This window comes from Caretta caretta, chromosome 16, assembly GCF_965140235.1.
Source record: "Caretta caretta isolate rCarCar2 chromosome 16, rCarCar1.hap1, whole genome shotgun sequence".
Lineage (NCBI taxonomy): Eukaryota > Metazoa > Chordata > Testudines > Cheloniidae > Caretta > Caretta caretta.
The window spans coordinates 13,576,706-13,604,494 of record NC_134221.1 but is presented as its reverse complement, the minus strand read 5'-3'; the positions used below and the strand labels follow the sequence as shown (position 1 = coordinate 13,604,494).

Below are 27,789 nucleotides of genomic sequence, written 5' to 3'. Positions count from 1 at the left end.
ATCAAATTAACTAGCCCAATTGTTTGGGAACAGTGCAGTCTGGCAACATGGAAGGGGGGTTTGTTCCCACCCATCCTTTCTCTGAAACCAAGAATACCAGGGAATGAGAGAAGAAACACATCCATGGGAAAGAGGGGGGGCTACCCGCCACCCCCACTCTGTCAGTTTGCTGCTTAGCCATTGGCTTGGGTGATGGAGCCAGCTCACTGGCTGTTGTGTGCCCCCCTCCGCCCCCCCGCCTTGCCTATTTGAGCTAAGCCCTGACTTTTTTACTCACTCTCCAGTTAGCTGTGATCTGTGCAACATAACAATAAAATCTGGCAGGGGGTTATTCCCACCCACCCTTTCTCTGAGACAAAGAAAAATGACATGTACATCTATTTGGTAACTTCTGCTGTTGGCTGGGAATGGGCAAAAAGATGGAAAAGTCTTGAGCTATATAACCAGTTCTTCTCCTATGGATGAAGGGAGAGGCTGACAGGAGAATTGAAGGAGTTAGTGTGGAGCTAGAAAATTAGATTTTACAAACTAAGGTTTTACAAACTCACTGCCTAAATCTTCCTATGCTTCAGTTGGATTGGTAGTAGATCTAACGAGTAACTTCCACTTGAATGCCTTGTCTACCCTGGCAGCTTTCAGGAAGTCTCCCACTGTTTCACAGCCCCACTCATGGGAGCATTAGTGTAGACAAGACACAGCATCATTTAGACCTGTTCTGAATAGAGTTAGATAACACGGTGATAGAAATGCTGGCATCCAGACTGCACTCGCAATGGAGCTATACTGCTGGGAGATCTGACAATGGCCAGTGTAGACCTAGTATATGGTATAAGCAATGTCTACGTTATTAGCTGTCTTTTTTTGAGCCTGTTTGCACTGGGGAGATGTTTTAAAATCGTTTGAAGACATTGTATAGACCCAGTTTTATGAGGCTTAAGGTAGTTTGACCTGAATCATTTTTTTCTGGTCCAGGCTACTTTAAAAGGACTAAAATAGGATCTGTGCTACAGCACAAAGCAGTTTTAATGTTGGTTAGAAAGTTTCCTAGCAGAAGAAGGGTCCTAAACATCTACACTTTGTACATAAGCTGCACTGGTGCAGGCTGCAGTGATTATGTTGAACCAACATCTACTCTCTCTGCTATAAAGCTCTCCTTTTCTTACCTTGGTCATTGGGGACATCCCAAAATGGCCAGGTACAGTATCACAATTGGTTTTTAGCTCTGGCTGATCTCCAATCAGTAGCCACTAAAATCCTATTGGAATTGACATTTGGAGGGGTGAGGAATAAAGCATACTGGTAATCAGAATGATGGAATTTTAAGGGCCAATACCTCAACCTGCAGGGCTACAAAACCTCTGACATAAAACAAATTGTTTTCAGGACAAGTAAATTCCACCCACTCTGCTGGTCCTGGATGACTAATAACAATCTTAAGTGTAGGCAGGTAGGTGCAACTCCTTCCTTTGCTGGCTAGAGCAGACAGCAATGGTGTTAGGGTCTCTTACCGAGGCTAGGCTGTGGGAGGAGCTGGAATGTTTGCTTGGCTCAATAGAGGAAATCCCGCTGAGTGTGTCATTGCTCTTGCTGCTAGGACTTTGTACTCTCCTGCTGGAGTATCCTGTAATTGGAAGGGTGGTAAAAACAAGCCTTTAGGTCTTCCCACTCTGTTTACAGCAATCAGAAAAGGGAACCTATGCAATCAGATGTGGTGTAGCTCACTCTAGTCTGTCCTGTGCTGCCCCAGGTTAGTACCACTGGAAGAAGGGTCTCCAGAAGGCTGCTGAGAGGGCAGTGCCATCTCCAGAAGAATCAGTTCTCAGTGAGATCATAATCTGATGAAGTGAGTTGTGGCTCACGAAAGCTCATGCTCAAATAAATTGGTTAGTCTCTAAGGTGCCACAAGTACTCCTTTTCTTTTTGAGGTGAGAAAGGTAGCAGTCACAGAAAAATCTGGTTCAAAGCAAAATGGCTTCATTGCAGTCCTGGATGATGAGGGGAACTGTGATTAGTTAGTGACAGAGCACAGATCTGCTGAGTTAAGGAATGTGCAGAAGGAGGAGGAAGCGTATTTCTAATAGCTACAGCTGGGAGTCAGCTTTGTCACCTTGGGCAAGTCACTTAACCCCTGACTCAGTTTCCCCATCAAATATGGAACTATGAATACTTATTCACCTCTTTGGATGAAAGGACGTACACAAGTGGAAAGTGTTATGGGAGAAATAATATGCATCAATGCCTCACTTCTCTCCTGCCATGTACAGTGCTAAAATAAGCGTCGTTAGTGCAAACACAGCAGCAATCTTGGCAGTATACAGCCAGCAAACTTGCTTGATTTCATAATTAATGTTTTTATAGAGCTTCATAATTTCACAGAGCTGTACAGACAATTAATCCTCACAACACCCCCTGCGGTAGCTGGGTAATTGTTAGTTCCATTTTACAGATGGGGAACCAAGAGAGCAGTGAAGTGACTTGGGCAAGTCACACAGCAAGTTAGTGGGAAAGCTGGGTTTAAAACACAACCTCCTGACTCCCAGTCCTGTCCTCATTCCTCCAGACTACATCGCCTCCTTAACTGCTTCCAAGGACTGCTGAAGGTGATTTCAGGGCAGGGCTGCCAATGCCCATGCTTTGGGCAGATGACGTTAGCAATCTGTCAGAAACCCACTGCCACACCTAATAGGCATCAAATGGAGCAAATCATGGTCACCAAGATCAATACACAGATGCGGGTTGTGGATCACTGCATGCATATAGTCACACACATCGAGTGAAAGTATTGCACAGTGGAGTCGATAGTCTCCTTTTGTATTAAAGTTGATGGCAATAGCAAACCCCACTGTAAAGCCCTGCAGCCACTTTTCAATCACTTGTGCTCTAGGGTAATGATTTTGCCCATTCTATCTATTCTGCATTGTGGCTCCGATTAGGCTACTGTCTGATTAGTTTTGCCTCCCAGTCTCATTCTTCCTCTGTATAGTGTTTTGAACCACTTTAGCAACCTGATCTACCCATCTGCTTGGAACTACCTGGGCTTCTGTCCTACAGTTTTTTCCTCCCAGCCAATAATGCTTACACAAAGGTTCCTTTAACATTGCATTGCATCTTCCCCCAGCAACTGCTTTTGCAATACCAACCTTTTTTCACTGAAGGGACCTTCTTGGTTGGTAAAGAGAGGGCAGGGACTCCTCCAGGCTTAATGCTACACTTTTCTGGGGTGATCTGTCTCTTTCGACGTCGACGCCGCTTCAGCTGGTGTGCGGCTAGAGCTATGGCAACTGTCCCAAGAGCCGTAGCAAACAGCACCTTCCTCAGGCCTGGGGAGAGCCTCAGCTGAGAGAAGACAGACTTTAAACACAAGAGATATAAGAAAGCAACAATGTAACACCACCTGCACCACCCATTTGTACAGCAGTTTTAATCCAGGACAGCTAGGACCAAAAGGTGCTTTACAGGCACCGATTTACCCACCAGTGAAATGTAGACATCCATAGGATAGAACGCAGCAACTGTTCAATAGTGCCCAGCAACGCTAAACTGTTCAGGACAAGATGTGAAGGAGAGAATATCTTATTGGATAGACTGCAGATAGAATTAGAGTCCTATAGGATTTACATGCAGTGCTCTCTGTATAATCATTTCAGATGAGATCTTGAAACCTCCGGGGCTGCCTTCTCTATGTGGATATTAAAGATCCCATGGCATTTTTCACAGGAGAAGGAGTTTGGCTCAGCAATCCTGCTCAGAAGATTCTAGGTCCAGACTAACAAACCAGAAGTGAAATCCTAGCCCCACTGAAGTCTATAGCAAAAACTCCCAATGACTTCACTGGGGACTGGATTTCACCCACGCACATATCAGTTATACTACAGATGCTACAAATTATTTTACGTCCAGCTAAAACGGATGGGGAGTGGAGGGGACGATATACATGTCCCACTACAGTGTTCTGAATGAGTTCCATCATTTTCCAGGCAGAGGTACCCGAGACACCATTCTGAGGACTAAGAGGTGGTAGATGGCATGTTCAGGAAGGCCTAGACAGCTGGGAGGTGGGTTAGGTCTGGGCCATTTAGGGCCTGATTTAAAGCTCCTGTAGTCAAGTTAAGTCTTCATAATAAAATCTTAAATAAATGCAAAATAGCAGTACATTATTAGGAAAGCACTTACTGTAATACTGATATGTGAGACAGTTACTGTTATTAACCTCAACTCTGGATTTCCTAATTTTGGGGCAGTTAGTCTTATCCCTACTGTTGCATTAGTATATTTTTCCATTTATGGTAACAAAAACTATATCTGAGTGTCTCTAAAGATGACCCAAAGGTTCTGCTTGGTACAGAGAAAAGTGGGGTGAATAGCATGTGGCATTAGCAATTTTGGAGTTATGACAGTGTCACACCTCCATAATTCTAACCCCCACTTTTCCAGATGTTTATAAAACTAGCTGTTACACTTGGGACTAAAATTTCAATTTCTACTTGGCCAAAGGTGACCTTTTTTAAAAAAAAAGTCAGTACAATTGTGATCAGCCCAATGAGTTATCAAAATTTGGTGTTTCCACAAAAACTCTGGCTCTTGGAACACAGAGCAATATACACCGAATGTTCTCTACAGAGCAAAAAGAAAAGGAGGACTTGTGGCACCTTAGAGACTAACAAATTTATTTGATGCATCCGATGAAGTGAGCTGTAGCCCACGAAAGCTTATGGTCAAATAAATGTGTTAACCTCTAAGGTGCCTCAAGTACTCCTTTTCTTTTTGCGAATACAGACTAACACGGCTGCTACTCTGAAACCTCTACAGAGCAGTTTCTGTACAGTGCCCATTCCTTTCCCCAGCAACTATACTTGCCTGCAAATCCTCAACTTTCCTGCTACCCTTCCCTACTTCACAGCTAAATTCCCCTCTCTGTTTGATACTTATATGGCCCCCCATCACTGCAGTAGCTGAGCACCTCACAATCTTTAAGGTACTTATCCTCACAACACCCTTGTGAGATAGGGAAGTTCTATTATCCCCATTTTACAGATGACAAACTGAGACACAGAGAGGCTAAATGACTTGTCCAGGGTTATGCAGGTAGAGCAGGGAATTGAACCCAGGTGTCCCAAGGCCTAGATTATGACCTTAGCCACGGGACCAGCCTTCCTCTCAACACACCCCCTCCCCACTGCCAAACCCACCTTCAAAGCTTCCCCAACAAGTGTCCCCCTTCCCTCTCATCTGCAAGATGCTCCCCAAACCTCCCCAGATGACACCTGACCTCTTGAAAAAGCCTCTATTCCCAATTCCTCAAATAAGTGCAATCACCCCATAGCAACTGTTAAATCCTCCCTTTCTCTTGCCCCAGCACCACCCTGTTATTTCTGTTCATCACCCTCCAAAACAACTGCCGCAGACAGCCCTGTAAAAGAAAACCCCAAATAACTCTGCAGAAAATCCAGCTGTGTTTTTTTTTTTTACCTGCCCAAATGTTGTGTAAAGAAACACAGGGATTTCTGCCACTGTCATTGCCAAGGCTTGGATGATGGACATTCCCTCCGTTCTCTGAAAGGCCATGTCTGAATGAGGCTCAGAATATCCACAGGAGTCAGTGTGGGGGAAGTTATGGGAACTTATGGGAACTGCTCAGAGAGTTCACAAAGAAATCCAACTTTGTTTCAAAATGTGCCTCGGGATTCCAGAATCAGTCTCCAACTGGGAATTTTCTCTCTGCAAGGAAGAGGAAAAAATATGGTAAATAGTAGCAAGAACAGTACAATCTCCTGTGATAAAGAAATTTCCGTACAATGCATCTGAAAGCACGTTACAATCCATTTAAAATAGCAAGACAACTATAATGTGATAAACCACAGAAAAGAGATATTCAGCTTATTCTTATAAACAGTGATGTCTGCCTCTCAAACAAAACAAGGATGAGAATTTCTAATCCAAGTAGCTCTGGAGCTTGCGACCCCAAAGATTTTTAGACTAGATCAATGCCCCAATCTACGAGGGATGAGGAAGTATGTTAGCTGAATGGCTTTTATAGTAGATCAGGGTCAATTGGTTTAAATACAGTTTTGCTGGCCAATGTGGACAGCAGCCAAGTCACTTTACAACCAGATTGAAACAAAACTGCTTTAGCTCAGGCACAGAACTAAGCTACAACAGGTTTGTTTATTTTTAATAGAATACAATTATAACACTTTTTGGCCATAGCCAGAGTGCCCAACCACCCGCCAGTTCAACCACAGCCACATTTAAGCTATGCTTAAGTACAGTTGTGGACAAACTAGCTGTGAACAAGCACTGTTCAGCCAGCATGTATCACCAAAATGTGTTAAATATTATAGCCTTGGTCTGTACCTTGACTAAAGCATGTTCTTTAAATCTGGTTATTCCATTGTTTGGCCCCGTTTCACTAACAAGCCAAACTTGTCATGTTTTAAACCAGTTCAGTAAAACAATTCCTAGCCCACAGTAACCAAGTCCAATGACCTAGACATAAGATCTTTGAGCCTCCAGGATGCAGCCAATCAGATTTGGAAGCTGAGTTATGCATAAGCATAGCTTTTAAATGCAGATGAAAGTGAGAAGTAGGAAGGGTCTAGAATACACAGGTCCAAACAGATAGAAATGTTTTCCATGGCAACAGAACAATTTTGTATTAAATACAAAATTTAGTCAATATATATATCAAGAAAACAACTTGAGAATTTGAATACATGCAGGACTTGAGTACATACATCTGCTAATCCATAGAGTGATGGGTTACAGCAATCCAGCCTGCAAGTTATCAAAGCGTGGATTGCCTTCTCTGCATTGCCTCAGACAGCACAAGCCAAAGCGCAGTGGTGTTACTCGGACTGTAAAAGGAAAATCTGTTTGGAACAGCAAAACGTGACCTTCAAATGGCAGAATTAGATATAAAAGAACACCAAAAATACTGATAGCAGCAATGAAAAATAATAACTGGATCACAACTGTAACAACTGCCTAAAGGGCAACAGCATGTAATGAGACCAAAGGCCAAAAACTGTCTTACTATTTTCAAACTTAAAAAAAGCATCTGATACCCAACTCTGGAGGCTGGTAACACAGACAACAGCAACACATATTGCTTCAATTATATCAGCAGAGAAAGCATAAGCAACAAAGTATAGGACAGTTATTTTCTTATGACATTCCAGTAGAGTCCTAGACAAAAGTTAACAAAGAATGCAGTATACCCTCCTGGGCTATAAGCTTAAGGCAATTAATATGCCTTTTGAGAAAATTAAGGATTTTAAAGGGTCAGGTCTTTTGGAATTACTTTGTTTTATGGTTTGATTTATTACTATTGTAATAATTTAAGGCGATTTAATTTCTCGTGTCCATTACTGCGGGATGCTGGGTTCAATTACTTATAAAGCATAAATTTAAAACTGATGCAAACTATTTTCAGGGACACAGTAAGTCAGATACCATACCCCAGAAACCCTTTCTGATATTGCCTGAGGTGCCCTAATACAAAGCTGAGCATGGGTCACCAACCTCCTTGGGTACTCTCTTATAAGCCATTAGGTAGATACTTCCCCAGCACAAACTCCCATAAACTCTAGAAGTGGGGGGCATCTCCCGCAGTGCTCTGTTATGAACCCCACTGTGGGAACCTAACCCTGCTGCTGCCCCCTCCTAACTTTCAGTGTTGCACAGACGCTGCTCCAAAGCTGCTCCTTTCTGGCTGCCTCCTTCTAGCCCCAGAATCAATTCCACGGTGCAGCATCCACCTCCCTGCCCTATGAAGGCACCCAGCTCCCCTAGCGTCTAACCCTGGCCTCCCCACCACGGCTGCAGCGGCACAAACCCCACCGAGGCCGGCGCAAATCGGCCACCTCCGTGGCGGCTCCATGCCAAACCCCAGCGCGGCACAGCCCCGTCCCCAGGGCGCACCCCAGCCCCCCCGGCCAGCCACCGATCCCCAGCGCAGCGAGCACGGCACGAACCCCCGGCCCCGCGCTGGGCAGCCCCCGGGCAGCTGTCCCGGGGGGCCGAGAGGTGCTGGGGGGCTGCGCCAACCCAGCCCGGGGCTGCTCGCCCCACTGGTCCCTATTGCCCCTGGCCCCATCGAGTCCCCCCTACAGCAGAGAGACAGTAACCCTCCCCTCCGCGCGAATGGAAGAGTCCGCATCCCCCGGCACCCCGGGCGCTACCACCTCCAACAGGGGGAGCCCGCAGCCCTGGCTGAGCCGTTCTCACCCAGGCACATCCCATGGCTTCGGAAGGGCAGCGTCTCCTTCCCCTGCGCGCCGCAGCCTAGCCTGACAGCCACCAGGCGGAGGAACCCGTAGGAGGCCGCCCGCCGCCAGCCAATCAGAACAGCGTGCTGCTCCGGGGCGGACCAATCAGCTGGCTGCCCTGGCCAGGCAGCGGCGTGTGCGGTTGAGCAGCAATGAGCAGTCTTCCCTGTGGGACGGCATACATAGTGTTGATTGACTGTGATTGGCAGGCTGAGAAGGAAAGGGGAGGAGCTTCTCTTAAAAGGGCAGCGTCAGCTAGCGGCATCCTGAGGTTCCTTATTTACCCCAGAGCCCACACAGCCGCCCAATAGGACTCCGGCGCTGCGTCCATGGGCCTCGGCCTGGGCTTGCACGAAGCTGCCATGGCACACAGGACCACAGCGAGGCCGCCCCTCAGGGGCTGGCGTGCCGGGCACTTTCCCCTTTAAGAGGCAGCCGCGAGGATGCCAGAGGGCGTCGATGGGCCCTATAAAGGGGCGGGTGCGCCGAGGGCTGAGTCGGCTTCGTTCTAGTTTTCTCTACCGGCTGAGGCGTTGGAGCTGAGCGCCCGCGGCGGCGCGCGGGGAGATGGACTTCAACATGAAGAAGCTGGCCTCGGACGCGGGGGTCTTCTTCAGCCGGGCCGTGCAGGTGCGCGGAGGGGTGGCGGGGCTCCCTCCGGCTGCGCATCCCCGCGGGGCGGGCGGGGGGATCCTAGAAGGGGCTGTTTTGGGGCTCTCAGCTCCCCCCGCGCCCCCCGAAAACACTCTGGCGACGCCTGGGGTTTCCCGCCCCTCTTCGCGGTCCGCCACCGCCGGCTCTGCAGTCGGGCGGCGGGTCCCCTCCTCCCTGGAAAGCGGCGTCTTCACTCCTGGGGCGTCCGGCTGGCCCGTGAGGGGCTGAAGGCGGAGAGAGCCCCCGCTGCTCTGTGTCGCCTCGGGCCTCCCCGCCTCTAGGAGCGGGTGGGGAGGGGTCCCCCCCTCCCCTGCTTGGCAGCCTGGTGCGGTGTAGCCCCCTGCAACTAGCTGCCTTGCCTCGCCTCGCGCTACAGCAGGCAAACCTCTGGCTCGAACCCGTGTTGTGTGGGGGGCTGGCTCCCAAAGAGAGCGAGTGTGAGGCTGAATCTTTGGGGCGGGGGGGGGGGGGTCTCTGGGGCACGGCTGCAGCGCATTCGGGGTGTGTGTGTGTCAAGTAGATTCTCTCCTTATCCTTATGCCCCAGGGCATCCTGCTCCTGAAGGAGACGTGAGCCCATTACGCTACTCTGTCCTGCCCCTGAAGCCTAGCCTGGGAGTATGTGGAAAGATGACAGTGGACTTCTCACTCCCCATGCCTGGCATGTAGAATGACCCGGCTCTTAGCAAGACCCATAACTAGAAATGCTGGGACAGGAGTGGGAGGAAGTAGGGGGACATAAAAACCAAGAGCCTCCTGTATAAGCATCCTGACTATGAACATTGTTCTCTAGTCCTATAGCTTCTCCATCTTAGTAGGCATCCTGAATTATGGTTAGGGTTTTTGTACGGGAGACTCTTCCTGTTAGCCTCCACTACAGACTAGCATATATAACATTCACTCTAAGACATTTTGGGGGTGTATCAAAGGGAAGTGACTCCTCCCTTGTGTCAGTGGGAGTATTGGAATGACTGAGAACACTTGTGGGGGAAGCTGCCTATGTGGTAGGCACTAGCATTCCAGTCTACACCTTTCTAGGTCAAGTGTGAACTAGACAAATCCTCTTCTACCCCTGAAGAAGGTGCCTCTCTGGTTTCCATTGAATGCCAGAAAAAGAGGGCTAGGATTGTAATGAGAAATAGGGAGGGTAACCTCAGTTTAGCATTTCCAGTGACTATTTATTGTAAAGCAGCTTTGAGTCCCTGCATGTGAGTGGTGGTCGGACTGTGGTGTCTGCTTCAAGCAGGCAAGAAGAATTTCCCCTGCCCCAGACTAGGAGCAGCTTGAACAAAACTCCTAAAGGCTGGCACCCTCCTTTGTATGGTGGTGGGCCTCAGGTCATTGGAGAGGAAACTGATTAATGCTAGAGCATATGAGTGAGATTTGAGTTCCTATTATTTTTTTCTACCACCAAATTGCTTGCTTGGTACTTCCTGCTAAGTTAGTCCACTCATCAGTTTGTTGCTGTTTTTCAAACTATTATCCCACCTCTGGTCTGTGTTCCATTCTGGAAATGGGGTACTCGGAACTCAGCATCGTTGCAGGTGCAGTTGCACCAAAGCCCTATATTGCTTGTATATAATCTTGAGATTCTTGCATGGAGGGCTGTATAGAAAGGCAAAGTAAGTGACAAATCGTGCAATGAAGAGACTAAAGTGCAGGTTATGATCAGAGAGAAAGCTGGTGTTAACAGTTTATCAGTGATTTGCTTGTATTCTATATCTGAATTGTAACTCCACTCTCTGAATAAGGTGTGTGTGTACACACACACAAAGAATACCAAGCTTTGGGCAATGTCTTGAATGGTGGTGAACAATCTGGGAGCATTGAGAAGGAAGGGCTTAAGTAAACTACATCCCCTTTGGTAGCAGGGGGCAGCAGGCTGCTGCCTTGTTTGACAAGTTTAGTAAGCCAGAGTTCTATTGTCCATGCAGGTTTCAGAGTAGCAGCTGTGTTAGTCTGTATTTGCAAAAAGAAAAGGAGGAATTGTGGCACCTCATTAGACTAAAATTTATTTAGAGACTAAAATTTATTCAGTGCTCAAAGAGACTAACAAATTTATTTGAGCATTAAATAAATTTTAGTCTCTAAGGTGCCACGAGTCCTCCTTTTCTTATTGTCCATGCAGTACCTGGAAATGTGCAAGGCACTTCACAAAGACTTTTTATCCCAGAGACCTCACATTTTAAACAGAGGTGGCTTGAAAAGGGGTGGCAGAGCAAGAGGGAGAAGGATGACTAACAGTAGCTTGAGTTGCTTTAGAGGTGCTGTAGTGCAATATTAGATCACAACTCTTAAGGAGAAGCTTTAGCTCTGCAATGATGGTCTTAACTGTGCCTGTACATGTGGTAAAATGGCTGTGTTTTGCCCCATGTTCTTGGAGAGCAGTTCTAAAGCAAAGCAAGGTTGTCTGAAGTAGAGATGTGATCCCTGCTCTTGGAGTCATGCTAGATCGGTCGTGATGTTAGATCATGTCTTGTACAAGAGGTCAAATAGCAGATGCCTGCAAGTACCCTGCTGGGAACTTGGGACAATGTCTGACTTCCCTTCCTACAGCTGTAGAAGGGCTGTGGCATGCAGTAATCCTGCTTGATCTGAGTGAGCACTGAATGCTGGGGTAACTGACTGAAACATGGCCCAGCTTTGGCAAACTAGGTTTACTGTTTGCCTCCTGGCATGTTTTCAGAGTGGTCCTTAGTTGAACAAAATCTGGTTCTATAAGGGTAGCCAGTTGCACAACCCCAGTCAGTGTAGTAGGTGGTAAGACTCCATGCTTCTTGAAAAAAGAAAAGGAGTACTTGTGGCACCTTAGAGACTAACCAATTTATTTGAGCATGAGTTTTCGTGAGCTACAGCTCACTTCATCGGATGCATGCTTCTTGACTAGCTTCAGCTCAATTTGAAGCTTGTTCCTTCCCATGTCCTGGCTATAGCCTTCAAGAAAGGGTCTGTGGAACTTTCTGTTCAGTTTTTAAACTGGCTTAACAGGAACTGAAACGTAATTAAGACAGTTCTGATGTAGGACCTGGGCGCTCTCTATCACTTAACTTGGGGGGGGGGGGGGTTGGGTAGGTATGTTATACTTGTCTGTTGAAACAGGCGAATGCATGCAGTGGTGTAGTTACGTTGGACCCAGGATATAAGACAAGGTTGGTGAAGTAATATCTTTTGTTGGTGAGAGATGAAGAGCTCTTTGTAAGCTCAAAATCTCATCAGGTCAACAGAAGAATGCAGGCTCCTCAAGAAGCTAGTTGATTGTAAACATGTCTATTATGGCAATGAGTCAGATGCAGTGAGAAGACGAATAGTTCAGGTACAGAATAAGGAGCAGATGGAGAGCTTAACGATCCTGTTCTCATGCAAATATCTTTGCAACATTTCTCCTTCCCTTTGTTACCAAGATATGGCATGTTTAGATTTGGAAGGCCTTCTAAAGATCATTTATCAAAGACTTGTACAGGGTGTAGGAAGGAGCCAGCCTAGGAATCGGCAGTTCTTCACATCAGTGATTTTCAGTGCGCAAAGAGGAGTTTATAAATCATTTCTCTTGGCTACTATGCCCACTTAATATAGTGAATATGAATATTCACATTAATTACAGGCATAATTAAAAGAAACAAAGCAGCATAGGGCAATTGGTACCAGGGGAGTGACTCTGAGTTTTTGGTAGGTGGGAGAGGATAGGGTGTGTTGAATAGTGCTCATGAAAAACCCTCCCCCTAAAATGTACCAGTGAGATTAGTCCCATTTGAGTTGTGTCCAAGTAGAGCCCTGGTATTTGGATGAAAAAGCTAGTCACAGCATAGACTCCTACATCATGGTGCCAGACAGGCAGATATATACACCCACCAAGGGGTAAATGCTTGTGAGCAGAGGTAGCATGTGATTTTTTGTTTTTTTTTTTCCCCCCCTGGATATCTTTGCTGTTTTGTTACAGTTGAGGGAGTGGAAGGGAGAGCAGGTCTGTAGCTGCCTTTCTTCAGCACAGCAAACTTCCTGGGGAAGGGACTCTGAGTTGGCTAGACTAGAACTCAGTTTTGTAAAGCACCTGGTGTTGCTTCCTGCTGCTCAAGGCATTTAACAAAATGTTTCTGGAAATGCAGTGGCTGGGAGGCAAATGGACTAGCCATTATGTACTCAGCTATCACTCATGTTACAGGCTGTCTGAGAGTGAACCACTAGCCAGACAGTGGAGCTTTAACTCCTGTTCCCATAGAATCTCCATCCCCAACTAGAATGTGGGAAAGGAACATTCCCTCTTAAGGGTGGATACCCCTTGGTTGTGTCCATAATGTAAAAACCATTCTTATCCGATCCTGCATCAAATACAACCACACCATGCCCCCATCAAATTGTGTGTGGAGTCTTGTGTAAAAAGTCTGCCTCATGACATAGACAAAATTAGCTGAGCTCAAACAGAGCTGTGACCAACTTCTGCTGAACTCTTATAGTGCTACAACAGGTCCCTGAACGCCATTGACCCCTGCACATAGGCAAAGTTGTTTGCTTTTTCCTCTGAAGCAAGGAGGGCTTGTAAATTTCCCAGTGTAGATGAAGCCATGGGCCCCAGATACTGCAGGTTCAAGCAGAGGTGGCTTCAGCAGTACTGAAGTTGTGCAGCATCTTGGCAGAAAAGGTAAATTTTACATGACAATTAGTCCCCTTCTTGGCATCTTGTTTTCTATCGCATCTTGGGTGAGTCTCTTCCTTCCTCATCTTCCCTATAAGGCAACATTGAGTGGGCCTCATTTGACTGTTATGCTATTGCCCTTTAGAAGGACAGAGCAGGAGGCAGCAACTAGATCTGAGTTTCAGCACAGCAGCAGGGAGAGTGTCCTGGCCTTGCCCTGGAATAGGAGGCTGAAGACTAGTGGAAGGCTTGCAGGTGAAGGCAGTTGCTAGCAAATGGGGTTCCTTTCTTGAATGGCTTAGGAGCTCTCTGGCAGCTGCCTTCCCTTGCTGTGAGGGAGTCCCTTATGTCCCTGCCTGCCTCCCCCCATCTCATTAGCTTGACTGCACAGTCCAGAAAGGCTCCCTCCCTGCAGAGCTGAGCCCCACAGGTGTGATCTTACTCTGTTGGTGTGCAGACCAGTAAGCTGTGTTAGTTATGTAATAGGTAAAAGACTGCACTACAGTTTGACTAAGCTTTCAGTCTGAGAAACAATAAACCACTTAACACTGCAGCATAATCAACTGTTGCTCTGCTCCATAAATTGGGGGCGGGGGATAGACTGACTGGGGAAGGACTCCTCATGTAATGGGTCCAATGCACCAGGAGATCCAAAGTGTTTTGCCTATAACACATCTGTCGTCCTACCCCCCCCTTAAAATAAAATTTCTGAGCACACCAGTCCCATAACCTTGCTAGCAGTACTTATGGCTAAACTCTAGTGCTGACACAGTTCTGCTGTGGATGTTGGAGGGCCCTAACAGCGCAACACCTCCCAATACTGCACTGGCCTCCCTGCATGAGGCCTGGTCCTGGCATGGAGATGTACCACAGTCCATGCTGTGCTCCTGCACCACAATTGCCACCACCTGAGCTTCATGGACTATCCTGAGCTTTTCCTGCTCCAGAGACTGGATGCAGAGCACTGGGATTCTGGAGGACACTTTGGATGTGGGAGATGCTTTCTGGCACAGCTTGTTGTTGACAGTCTTCAGACAGTTCATTCTGTTAATTTTCCTTTGATCAGAATAACAGACATGCTGGTTCTCGGAGATGGTGAGGCCCTGGACTGATCTGTAAGTGGGCTCTGTTGCCATAGAAATGGGAATCTCAAATATTATTAAAAAGGGACTGTTCTGAACATCAAAGCAGACAAGTGGCTGGTGTTAGTCTCTCTGCCAGGGTAGCAAATGTGGATGTTTCTCTATTCTTATGCACAAATAGAACACACTTTAGGGTCTTCAGAGGTTTCTAGAAATAATTACTTGGGCAGATGTGCCTGGTTTTACTTTTTTATATTCATGGAAACTGGTTATCTGTTAAAGTTCAAATAATGCATAATATGCATCATTAACCCATAAACTCTGAGACACTAACCCTCAGTAGTACAACTAATACTAGCAGCCAGATGTGAGGCTCAATTCTTTTTATTTTTCCTTTTTGAAAAGGGTATCCCCATTCCCAACATCAATGACATGGAGAAAGAAAGTATAGGAAGTACTTTCAATGGACAGTCTTTTAAGCAGGATCAAGTAGATCTTGTGTGGCTACTGTTTTTTGCAATTAGGTCAGCCTCTTATCTGTTTTGTTCGGACACAAATGGTCCTTCTGACAGTAACAAATATAGGCAATGTATACTCAATTAGACTTAAAAAATTGAAGGGGCATTTTAAAATGGATTTAACACTATACCAGCATCTGCAAGACTAGCCTAGTGTGAATGGCTTTCATATCCTTTCAACACAAGCACTTAATTTGGATCCCATTCTTCTGCTCTGACTCATGGCTGGCTAAGAAGGCTATGTATGGAGCTTGATGCAAACTGGGTTTAGGCCTCAGTTTGAGGGCATATTGTGAGCTGCAGTAGCATTTTTCAAAGTGGTGCTCCACAGAGGGAGTGCAGTGTGAAGGTTCTGTAATAGAACTGCCTAGGTTGGATGAAGCTTGCCTAGATTAGTTTCTTTAGGTGTCAAACTTTATTAAGCCTCTGTGGGTGGTCTCTGAAATAGCAGAGGTCACAGCAGCCAAGAGCTATTGGCTTCCACAATGCCACAGGCACTGTGTAAAATCCACTGGTAGGACCTCCAAGATATAGCCTTGTCACATATCTTCTACAAGCTACTGGCAAGTAGAGCCACATTTTCAATTTCAGAGGCCTCTAAGCTGCTTGTTTTAAGGTTTAAGGTGGGGAATATCACCTTAAACCTTATCTCAGTAAAAATTCAACACTAAAAGTAAAGAAATCTAAATTTAAGATTTCTACGTTGACTTTAACTCTGCCTTACATCTCAGTTCATCTTCCCCAGTCTCACGTGGGCCTGCCCTCTTGAGTGTTGTACAGCAAGATGTTCTCAGAGCACCGTGTTAAGGAGGAAAGGGCAGAAATCTTCTACAGATGCTTGGCAGTGTGGCTTTCCAAGGGATTGTAACTTCCTCAGCTAAAGCTGTAAATGTCAAGGCCTTGCATATGTCAGTGTATGACTAATGTGGTGCAGGTATAGCTCAGGGAGTAGGTGCCACTGACCCACCTTGGGAAGCTTTTAGACACTAAATTACTTGACCAAAGAAAATGGTACATCCCATGTTTGACCACAGGTGATTGTCTGCTACCTGAGCCATGAGGGCTGTGGACAGAACCTCTATCTCTAGGACATGGTCTAATACCTTACTCCTGAGCATCAAAAGGACTTCCTCCCATGCTGGAAGTATAGCATCTCCTCTGTCTCCCACAAGAATTGATGGGGATTCTAGCAAGCTGCAGTTCAGGTCCCCAGGGGTTTGATTGCTGTTCTAGCTGCTGTGCAGAGCCTGCTAGCCCCTCTTCCTAACCCCCATTGTTCATTCAGGCTTTCCCCAATTGAGGGGTCCCATCAACTGACTCACTGTGCTTCTGTCTCCATAAGCACTAACAGTGCACAGATTATTCCTGCTGATTGCCCAAGCCTCCAAGAGGAAACCCAACCCCTCAATGAATTATTGAGGCCCTGGAATGCAGCATGACTCTTCTCTTCCCTGGTCGAGTGAGAGTAGCACTAAGTGGAAGACTGCACTGCATTATTCATTTACCATGTTGGCTTCCCTGCACAAAAACAGGCCCAGATACTTAAGTGGGTCAGAGGTGCATGAGCATCATCCTGGGGGACAGGAAAAGGAAAAATCTGGAATCAGCTGATCCTTATGTACCAATTGGCAATGTGCAGTGCATACAGACTCCCAGGAGGTAGTTGAATTATTTCAGGCCTGGGACCAATTCCTCTTACAATCAGGTTCCAGTAAATGGATATAGAAGGACCTAGCAGCTGGACTTCAGGAGTTGTGGGTTATCCCTAGACCTCACATCCTTAGGGAGCAGTGCCAGGGCAGGGGGGAAAAGGCCTTCTGCTACATTGTAGATAATGTCTGCTGTTTTCTTCCCCACCACTTTTGTGTAGCAGTCATAGGATACTGGCACAGCTGCTTCTAGATGCAGTTTATTCTGGGTCTTCTAGAAGTAGTCTCACATGGGAGACACTTTGGGTAGATACAGGCCCCAAAGCAAGGTTTAGATTTCTGGGGAAAGTGCAATTCTAAGGTGTTCAGAATCAAGTAAGTGAACTTACACCTTCCTCTATCCTCCTAGGAGATACACTAGTGTAGTGTATGTGCCAGCTCTGAATCTGGCCCCGTCAGTGTAATGGACTCTCAGCTGGTGTAACTTACATCCTGAGGGGCCTGAAGAGAAACATATGAGGTTTGGAGGGGGAAAATGGGACACAACTAGCAGAGCCAAGAATAGGCAAATTAAAGTAGCCACTTCTGCTGTATGTGAAGTACAGCCTCTTGGATGCCTTTTCATCCACTTAATGACAAATCATGCATTGCCTCTGAACTTGCTACTGTGTGTTGCAACACTCGGGGAAATCTGAAAGTTCACTTTTTTACATACACTTGAGTCACAGGGTCTGTCAGCTGCCCTTCTTCCTCCTTCTGTAGCATGGGTTTGCAACAGTCATCCAGCACATGTGAGAAGGAAGACTGCAAGACAAAGCAATAGGCTGTTCAACTTTTTCTGCATGCATGAATTGAAGGACTTAGTGTTAAGACTCTGTAGCTATTGTGTGGTATGGGGCCATGAGCAGTCCATCTACCAATCTGTCAAATGGAGCAGACTGGGGAGGGAGAGAGATGTTTACTTAAGGAAGTAGCACCGGAGCTATAAATAGGCAATGACACTTGGAGATGATGCCTTCCCTGTGGAAGTAATGGGTGAAGTCCCAAAGCACTGGAAAGCCTAGAGGAGGCAGTGCTAAAGGGAATGCAACAGCCATTCATCTGCAGGCTGTGTGAAGCCAGCTGTCTCTGGAAGAGGTCTGACTTTTCAGCAGGTGTGTAATCAACCTAAAAACCATAAATGGCTTCTGAGAGACCTCAATCAAACACACCAGCCCTCTTGGTGCAGATGCTTGGCAGGAGTTTCTAGACTGGGGAATAAGCAGAGACCGTTTTGGAAATGGAAATATGGCCCTTCCTACATAAAGCTGTTCACAGGTGTCATAAATTTAAAAGGAAGGGTAAACCCCTTTAAAATACCTCCTGGCCAGAGGAAAAATCCTCTCACCTGTAAAGGGTTAAGAAGCTAAAGGTAACCTCGCTGGCACCTGACCAAAATGACCAATGAGGAGACAAGATACTTTCAAAAGCTGGGAGGAGGGAGAGAAACAAAGGGTCTGTGTCTGTCTGTATGCTGCTTTTGCTGGGGATAGACCAGGAATGGAGTCTTAGAACTTTTAGTAATTAATCTAGCTAGGTATGTGTTTATGATTTTTTTTAAATGGCTGAGAAAAGAACTGTGCTAAATAGAATGACTATTCCTGTCTGTGTACCTTTTTTGTAACTTAAGGTTTTGCCTGGAGGGATTCTCTGTTTTGAATCTAATTACCCTGTAAGGTATCTACCATCCTGATTTTTACAGAGGTGATTCCTTTACTTCTATTAAGTCTTCTTGTAAGAAAACTGACTGCTTTTTCATTGTTCTCAGATCCAAGGGTTTGGATCTGAGAACAACCTATGCAAATTGGTGAGGATTTTTACCAAACCTTCCCCAGGAAGTGGGGTGCAAGGGTTGGGAGGATTTTGGGGGGGAAAGACATGTCCAAACTGTTTCCCAGTAAACCCAGTTAGAGTTTGGTGGTGGCAGTGGAAATCCAGGGTCAAAGGATAAAATTAATTTGTACCTTGGGGAAGTTTTAACCTAAGCTGGTAAAAGTAAGCTTAGGAGGTTTTCATGCAGGTCCCCACATCTGTACCCTAGAGTTCAGAGTGGGGGAGGAACCTTGACAACAGGTATCTGTAGCCCTTCTGGGAATGAGGGGGATTGAGACTCTTCATTCAGGTTCTTAAATTTGAGATAAGAAATTCTCCGGTTGGAAGGGAAGAGTGCCTCAGCAGGGGAGTGCCAAAGATTCCCCAGTGTTCTGATCTCTAAAAGCTCTAATAAATAAGGAGTGCTGATAGCCTAGCGCCAAATATTGGGGAAGCCCTAGTTTGCTGTTATGGTGACTCTGGCTAAGTTGTAGCTAAGATTATTTAAATGCAGATAATATGGATTCTGCTATCAGCAGGAAAAATTCTTAGTCAACATGTGGAAGTGTGAATTCCTTTGTGCTTGAGACTGGGCATGGTGTAGCAGCTTTCCTGTTTAGCAACCCCTGGGGCAGACCCCTGGGGCAGTCTGCCTTGTATGACTTGGCCCTTGTGCCAGTCACACTTTTTGTTCCCACCCCTTCCAGGCTTCTCCAGTTCAAAGTCCACAACAATACCCAAAGTTCCAGTCCCTTCAGCCTCACTTCCTGGGGTTTACCAAGATTCCCAAGTCTTCACCCAGGATCTTCAACAGAGACCACTCAAAGAAATCCCACCTCCAGTACTTCTAGTCCCATTCCACTCCCAGCACTTGATCAAACTTTGTCTTGGGCTCACTATGGCAGAACCCCATGCCTCCCACTGTCTTGGTACCTTCTGTCTCATCTCCCTATTCAACTGTCTTTCAGGCCTACTGCAGTGAGAATCACCATCTCCTGTAGCCTTTATCTCTTAGCTGCTCACACCCAGCGTTCCCTGCCTCTATCAGGACCTGGGGACCTCTGCTTTCCAGGCTTCCTTTCCAGGTTCCATACATGCCTTCCTTGTGTTTCTTGCTGAGGCTCAAGCTACTGCCTGCAAAATTCTGGCTTGCTTTTTACTTCAGAGCACTGCCTTCTGGCTAAGGCCCCTCCAGTCTGACTCCCAGCTTCAGGCTCCTCTCTTAGGCTAAAGAGACAGAAGCCTTAGAAGCAGCCAGCTACCTCACCTGGGTCTCCTCCCTGGCCTTCCTTCTCATGGTCCTGTGCTTCTATTATGAAGACCCAGCTCAGCTTGATCACCAGTTATGCCTAACACCCTTCCAGGTGCCACCCAGTGATCACTGTAATTGGGTTCAGGCTCCTGTTAACCTATGGCTAACTGGTATGGGGTTTATATGCCCCATCACACACAGTTTTGCCAGAGAAATAATGCAAAGATTTTTTTGCTGCTTTTATGACTGCTTTCATTCATGAAAATCAGACATGATTTAATGCAAAAATCCTCCAGCTCAAGTACTACTTCCCACTTTCCTGTTTGCCTCTCAAAGGGGAGACAGCATGGTTCCATGGTTATGGCTCCAAACTGGGAGTTGGGACTAGAACACAGTCCACCCAGCTCTGCCACTGATCCCTATGTGGCTCTGGGCAAGTCACTTAACCTTTCTGTATCTAGTTCTCCCCCTCTGTAGTAATGCTTGCCCACGTTCATAAAGTACTTTGAGATCTGTGGATGAAAGAGCTGTGGAAGTGCTAGGTACTTAACTCTCAAACTCAGGTAATACAAAAATCCCCAAGAACCGCTGTTGTGAGGGCTTAAAAGGCCAGCCACCTTGGATCACAATTCAGTCTTAAAGCTTTGTAACTATGATTGCTACAAATGACCTCCAAGATTTCTAGACCTGAAAGACTTCAACCTTGTCTAAACAGTACTAGCCTACCTTGGTAGGAGGCAATGCAAGTGATAGAGATGTGCTGAAACTGTCCCCATCCCTCAGATCCCCCCCCCACCCCCAAACTCTGTTCCTGTTGCTTTTCTGCCCATCCTGATTTGGAGGGGGTAGCTTAATTGTTCCACTGATCCAACAGATCTTGCAACACATGACAACTTCAGCAGATAGTTCTTTAAATCTAGCATGATCCAGACATAACAGGTCATTGTGTAAACAGCCCTGCTGTGGGTTTTAGGTATCTCTGGCCTCTAAAATTTGCATGTGGCTGGTAACTGGATGCTAAAAGGTTTTTCTACCTGCATTTCCACATCACGTGCCAGTTCCACTTTGCTATTTATCACTTATTCTAGGCGGTGTACTGAAATGGCTCTAGCTGTGTCCACATTCAGTATTTCTCCCTACCTCAGCAGAGTGGGACTTGCTCCAAAGACTCTCAGAACAAACCCTAACATCCCCTGTATATACTAGCATTCCTCTCTAGAGGGGCTATACAGCCCCATGTAGTACTATCCAGGAAGGGGTGGTAGAATAGGGAGGATCAGGCAGGACTTTTGTACTCAAAAGGTTCCATGTCCTTAATCTCATCCTGTGATTGTACCAGGTATTTGCAATGTTTCAAGAACATTAGCAGGTTCTGATAGCCTAGAAAGTGAATTAGAGGGCCAGCAACAGGGGTTCATACTTCTCAATAATCTGAAGTAGATATATGTAAAGCATTTCAAGTTTATGAAAGGATTAAAGGTCTCAAGGGAATGCAACCTCTATACCTTCTATAAACAGAGGATGGTCTCTTGAGCCATTCTCTATCATCCAGCTGTTTTATAGGCCTTTCTAGAGCTAATAAAAACCAGTTTCCATCAGTGCATGTTAAAATCCTGTAGACAGGCCTTTTGGGGGCTTGTTTGATCAAGTTGATATGCAGCTTTCTATCTGAATAAATGCAGGAGGAAATAGATGGGATTATTTGAGCAGGGCATTAAACTAATAGAACACTAGGCAAAATGTATGTGCCAAATCTGACAGTGAGTTATTACCTGGCTTCCTCTTTAGCCTATAACACTTCTGTAGGCTCTTAAAGCACTTCATGATGGTAGCTAATATTACCATTTATATAGGTAGCAAGAAGTGGGTAAAAATAAAAATGGAGGCAGAGCTGGGAATGGAATAGAGTAAGAAGTTGCTTACCTCTAGACTTGTATATTAAAAACTGGGGCTCATGTGTCCTCCAGGTGGGGATGGGGAGAGAATAGCTCAAGTGTACACACTTGCTGTGTGAAAGGCATCACCAGTACAAAAGTCTGAGAACCCTTGCTCTAGGCTGAGAGGTCTCCCAGGGCCCCTGCCCTGAAGGGTTTATTAGCTGCCCAGAATAATGTCTGGGCAAAGGAGCTGGGGTGGGATGCTGCACTGAAGCAGCATGTGGCATATGGCAAGTGAGTTCCCTGGTCATAAAATTAGACAAACTATTCTGTGTAGTAGAACCTCAGTAAGAAAGTTTCCATGTTTGGGAACGTTGGCTGGTAAACTCTGGAGATGAGACTCTCTCAACCTTCTCCCCCATGCTGAAAACTTAGTGCTTAACTCTGCAAGGCACTCAGTATTAGTGGGAGTTGAGGGAAGCCTGCATGTTGCAGAAGTGGGCCCTAAATTTGGAGCGCATTAATAATTCTGCATAAAGGAATGGGATATCTGTGGCACAAACTATCTAGTACTTCACATGTGAACTGTGAAACAGTTTGATTAGACTCTAGCCTCCAATTAATTTGGATTTTAATAACTTATTCCTAAAGGGAGGTAGGCTAGTCCTGAATGCAGGTCAGACCAGGTTCTGTTTTTAGCTCTTCCACCAGTCACTCAGCAATGGCAATGCTCTCTACCATGCTGACTGTACACAATGATACTTGCCCTCACCTGTAAGGTTCTTGGAGATCTATGGACAAAAAAAGCATTAGAATTGTAATGAGGAGGATTTTAATGGGCTCATTCCCTGAACATTCCTTTAGGGGAATGTCTAACCTGCTAGACGTGGCAGGTCTCACAAAACCTCTTCAAATGGCTTAGCTCCCTGGCTTCAGTGGAGCAGACCTAATGTCTTCTCCCTCTCCCCTGCTTCTGCAGTTCACAGAGGAGAAGCTGGGCCAGGCTGAGAAGACTGAACTAGATGCCCACTTTGAAAACCTTCTGGCCAAGGCAGACTGCACCAAAAACTGGACTGAGAAGATCTTGCATCAGACTGAGGTGTTGCTGCAGCCAAACCCTAGTAAGCACTGATTCTGTGGCAAGTTTACAAAGTGCTGGTGCTCTAACTGGCACAGCAGCAATGGAGTTAATAGAAATTCCCGACAGCTAGTTGATCTCTGCTGAATCAGATCTACCGGGGGAAATCTGAGAGTGGTGCTTGCAGAGACACAACCATCATCCCCAGGGATGGGCAGAAAGCTGGAGTATGTCAATATCTGGTTGGCATTCAGTAGCCTTAACCTGCCCAGTGGATTCTGAAGAGGGCAAGAAATGAGAACTGACCTCCCTCTTTCTCCCTGTACTCACACTTATGTCTCAAGCATGGTGGCCTCCTATACTGGCTATTGTCATGTGAGGGCTCTGGGTGGGAGCATCTCCCTCTCCGCTCTCCCTAGTTGCTTTTGTGACAGCCTGGGGCACTCTCATTCCAGGTGTCAGAGTGGAAGAATTCCTTTATGAGAAACTAGACCGGAAGGTGCCATCTCGTGTTACCAATGGGGAGCTGCTGGCCCAGTACATGGTGGAGGCAGCCAATGACTTTGGGCCAGGGACTCCATATGGTGAGTTACGTGGCATTGGCAAGTGGGCAACATCTTATGTGCTTGGTTCAGTCCTTACAAATCTACTGGAGTTCCTAAAATTATTCTCTCCTCCCCACCCAGCCCAAAGATATGAGACCTGATGCCTCCTGTTTTCCAATGCCAGTTAATGCTGGCAGGCTTCTGGGGAAAGCTTATGGTGTTACTGTGTACCATCTAATACACTCTTGTGTAAGCATGTCAACATTCCAGTTTGGTTCTTGCTGATAAACTTGGTGATAAACTCTCAAATGAAAGAATTTTGGATACTACTCAGATGGAACACATTATACAATGTGGATAAGCTGGGTTTGCTGTAGCACTTCAGATGGTGATTGTGCACAGCTGCTTTTATTTCTATATTGGGATGAAGCTCTTATCCACAGAAGCTCTTGCTTTGGCTTCAGTCTCTGTTCCCCCACCTAAACACAACTGGGTTCAAGTTGCTTCATCCGAGGTGCCACAGCAGTGGTATTGGGCAAGATCAGCTGCTAATGTTCTTGTGCCTTTATCGGCAATAAGAAAGGAGTGGCAGAATCCACAGGAAAAGCCAATGGTTCTAGAAATTCGCTTTTCAGAGTGAATACCTTGTAACTAAATGCATGTTCCAGCAGCTTTGCCATGCATATTACACAGGGCCAAGGTATTACACAAGGTATCTGAAGGGCTGTGATAATGCAAGTGAATCTGTTTGCTCCATTCACTTCCCTAATAGTGGTCATGTGACCCAAAGGGTTGCTTTCCCTATCCATAGTATTAAGAACTTGATCTCCAATCTATCTGACTCTATTGGGCCATTACCAGACTTCTGAATTGAAGAGAGGACCAGTAACTGGTTCAAGCCATGTCTAATTCTCCTTGGCTCCACTGAACAAACTATTTTTTTTCCTTCAGCCTTTGCTCTTTTCCTCCTTCTCCGTATCGTTATCTGGTCAACTTTTGCTTTCTTGTTGCTCAGGGGCTAGGGAGCCAATTAACAGATGGGAAAATAGACAAATTGGCACAAGTTCCCCTCCATAAGGTTTAATGCTGGGAGCAAAGTCTCTAAGTAAATCTACTCTCCTCTCTGGAGCCAGAGATCTCCATATGCTGGAAATGAGCTGCAGCTCCCTGGAGCAGCAGCATATTACAGGTGGTGTCTAAAGACCATCTTTAAGATGGCATTTAAAGTTGCAGTGAGTCCTACTTGCAATCTATTCTGATGGCTCAAATTTTATTATTGGCTCTCTCCCTCCAACCTACGCCCCCACCCCTTCACTTTCTAACTTGTGCTTTGAGTAATGTGTGTCTCCTCCTTAGTGCTGGGTTTAGACACTCTCCCTACCCCCCCCCCCATACTTTTAGTTAAAAGGAGGCAAGCAGGCCACTGTGGGGCACTGGCTTCCACATAGCTGGAATAGCTGAACTGAGTATCATGGATCTTATATTGCTAATGGAATCTCCTTTAGCCTAAGTGGTAAGGGCCTCTCCTTTTGCAGTAGGAAGATCTAATTTCTAGCTCTGCCTCAAACTTTTCAGAGAGGAGAGTGGCTGGGAACCAGTGAGTTCCCCATATTACTTTCTTCTCAGCTGAATGGTTACCTGATAGGGTGGAGAGGGAGTGTGGAGACTTACCAGGGTAGCTACTGGAGTTGGCATGTCCTGGCAGGATGCAGTAAATGCAGGGCAGTAGCTGCAGATAGTACTACTGTGTTTGAACAGTGAGTAGTTGGAAGGTGAAATGTCTAAGAATATGACAAAATGGCTGCAGATAGTAGTACTTTACTTCTGGCAGAGGCTTTACAGAATATTCATTTTCACTTTTACAATTGAAAATCTCTTCACAACCATGAGGGCTAGAAAGCTTGAAACTATAAACCTTAAAGGCTCAAACCCTAAAGGGAACCATGCACAGTTCTTTTAAAAAGCTTTTTTTTTCTTTTGTGGGAGGTGGGGATACTGACTCAAACTCTGCATTTTGGCATTTGCTATCCTGTAGCCTTAGCTAGAAGTTCTGACAGGTTAATGTCAAAACACACAACACCTTTCTGCCTCTCAAAGCCAACAGAGAACCCTAAGCCTACTAGAGGGACCCCAACTGCTTCTTAGGTGGATAGACTCTGAAATCAAACATTGACTTTCCCTTCTAACTTTCAGCTGTGACAGCTCAGTGAGCTCTGGGTTTTATTGCCTTCTAAATCAATAGCTTGCTCCATAGCACATCCTGTTGCAGCCAGAGCCATTGTAATTGTACCCACAGTCAGCCAGCATTGCCCTGATCAGACCCCATCAGCTTGTTTATCTGCTCTGGTGCCTCTTAATTAGATGATGCTCTGTTTTTGTGCATCCATGAAATACACCCAGGGCTATAATAATCTGTCCCATAATACCCTTACTAAAGATTGTGGGCTGCCTCACATGCTCCTGGGCAGGCCTGATACTAAAGACTGCAGTGGAGTAAGTGCATCAGCAGGCAGATATCAAAGCTGCAGCAAGAGCCAATGGTAGAGAGAGGCTTCAAACAAAGGGTGGACTGTGTTAGCATAGCACTGACTGAACATTCTGCCCCCTCCTTGGCTAGGCTAGGATTGGCTTGCTGTCAGCAAGCAGTGAGCCATAACCACCTGGTCTAGGTGCCAGCTAGCACAGCTGATCCACAGTGTACACACCTGAACAATGTACTGTGTGAGAGCATCCTAACCTAAACATGCTGGGCAACTGGGATAAGGCTAAGGCATAGTGTTAACCCAATACCTGCTGAAGCTAATGCCTCTCCCATCTGGGCTCTGGCAACTTGCAGGGAAGACCCTACTCAAAGTTGGAGAGACCCAAAAGCGCCTGGGGGGAGCCGAACGTGATTTTATGCACTCTGCCTCCATCAACTTCCTGAATCCTCTGCGCAACTTCCTGGAAGGGGACTGGCGAACTATCTCTGTGAGTAGGAGAGGAAGGGGGAGCTGACTAATGGGGTGGGAACTACCAGTGTCCACCCACCTGTGACTCTACATTCATTCTTCCCTTTCAGGAAACGGGGGAGAGGGGTGAAAACAAGGCCAGAGGACTCCCCCCACCCCCTCCAACCCTCTAACAACCCTGTCAGGGCAGGGGAATAAGAGCTACAAACTCTGGAGTTCTAATCCCAGTTCTCCCACTAGCTTCCCTCATTTGTGTGTGGGGAGGGAGGAATGGGGCTACTTGTCTCCCTTGTGGGGATGATAGGACAATAAATTAACCCTTTATAGCCAGGCTGGCCAGATCAGAAGCTGCTTCTCACTCTTGAAGGTTGGTCCTTTATCCTTATCCAGAGCTCCTACCAATGGTGCCAGTGCATCTGCTGTTACCCCCTCTTGCTGCCAAACAAATCAGCTTGATTTCTAGGTGGCTTCTCACTCTCATAGGCAGGAAAGATAATTTCTAAGCACCTTGTTCCTTATTTGTCCTTCTGCTCCTTTCCTAGAAAGAGAGGAGGATCCTGGAGAACCGCCGTCTGGATCTGGATGCCTGCAAGGCCAGATTGAAGAAAGCCAAGGCTGCTGAGGCAAAAGCATCGGTAACTTCTCCCATAAGTCCTTTCCTCCTTTCTGCACACAGGGCTTGGCTCTCATGTGAGGAGGAGTGCCAAGTGCTCTCATGGCCCAGAGTTGGTCTATACTGCCTGCTTTGTCATCAGTACTGCATCTGGTAGGGGTATGGGTGACTTTCCCACAAATGGGGGAAGAGAATAACTCAGCATGGTGAGAGGCGCTGGCTGTATAGCACCTGTTGTCTGCAGGGGACATAGTGGTTCATGGGCACAGCCTTGCTGGGGAGCTTTGGAAATGGTGAGTGTCTAATCTGGTCCTTGAGAAACCCTGCTGTCTGATTAGCTGACACAGGTTTCCAGCTGTTCTGAGGGATTGCCACTAAGCAACCCAGTCTGATCTTGGTGAAGCTTGTGCCAGTAACCAGAGACACTGTCCTGTCAGAAGGCTTGTAAAATTCCAGTCAGAAAATAGGGACTCCAAGCTGAATCTGGGGCTTCTTCCCTAGAAAATCAACTGAAAGCACTGGGGAGGTGGGGGTTAACTGTAAATTTCACTGGGAGCCTGCAGGAGTCCTGGAATCTCAAACGAGGGCTCAAAACTAAGCAGTGTTCCACCTGCAAGTTCTAGCCTGCCCTGGGCTCCACCAATAAGGAGCATGTGAAGCACACAGTCAGGAAAGTGGCTGTACTTGAGCCTCTTGATAGCTGCTCCCTTGGCTTCTGAAGTCATGTCTGCTTCGCTTGCTGATGAGACTGCGCCCAGTCTCTCTTGGCACTGCTAGTCTAGCTGCAAAAAAAACCCGCAGGCTGGTTGCTCCACTCTGGCTT

At 46.4% G+C, this 27,789-nt stretch overlaps 2 protein-coding genes across 13 annotated transcripts in view; one reads left to right on the top strand and one right to left on the bottom strand.

Annotated features, from left to right (window-relative positions):
• The window catches only part of MIGA2 (mitoguardin 2), a 30,647-nt gene extending 22,342 nt beyond the window's left edge, over positions 1 to 8,305 (bottom strand). The window contains exons 1-5 of one of the 6 annotated variants that reach the window (XM_075120277.1): positions 8,227 to 8,305; positions 6,735 to 6,869; positions 5,470 to 5,718; positions 3,141 to 3,351; positions 1,509 to 1,621 (exon numbers count right to left, since the gene is read on the bottom strand). In XM_075120277.1, coding sequence (XP_074976378.1) covers positions 1,509 to 1,621; positions 3,141 to 3,351; positions 5,470 to 5,565 — 420 coding nt within the window. In that variant the 5' untranslated portion in view covers positions 5,566 to 5,718; positions 6,735 to 6,869; positions 8,227 to 8,305. Of the gene's footprint in view, positions 1 to 1,508; positions 1,622 to 3,140; positions 3,352 to 3,474; positions 3,541 to 5,469; positions 5,719 to 6,734; positions 6,870 to 8,183; positions 8,203 to 8,226 lie in introns of those variants that run through there. The other 5 variants (XM_048823290.2, XM_075120279.1, XM_075120278.1 and 2 more) reach the window with 5 other exon arrangements.
• A 314-nt stretch (positions 8,306 to 8,619) lies between these two features.
• Positions 8,620 to 27,789, top strand: part of SH3GLB2 (SH3 domain containing GRB2 like, endophilin B2) — a 40,129-nt gene continuing 20,959 nt past the window's right edge. For 2 of the 7 annotated variants that reach the window (XM_048823300.2, XM_048823297.2), the window contains exons 1-5: positions 8,623 to 8,897; positions 22,759 to 22,900; positions 23,313 to 23,441; positions 26,239 to 26,372; positions 26,896 to 26,988. In XM_048823300.2, the coding sequence (XP_048679257.1) occupies positions 8,835 to 8,897; positions 22,759 to 22,900; positions 23,313 to 23,441; positions 26,239 to 26,372; positions 26,896 to 26,988 (561 nt within the window). In that variant the 5' untranslated portion in view covers positions 8,623 to 8,834. Of the gene's footprint in view, positions 8,898 to 22,758; positions 22,901 to 23,312; positions 23,442 to 26,238; positions 26,373 to 26,895; positions 26,989 to 27,789 lie in introns of all 7 variants that reach the window. The other 5 variants (XM_048823301.2, XM_048823298.2, XM_048823299.2 and 2 more) reach the window with 4 other exon arrangements.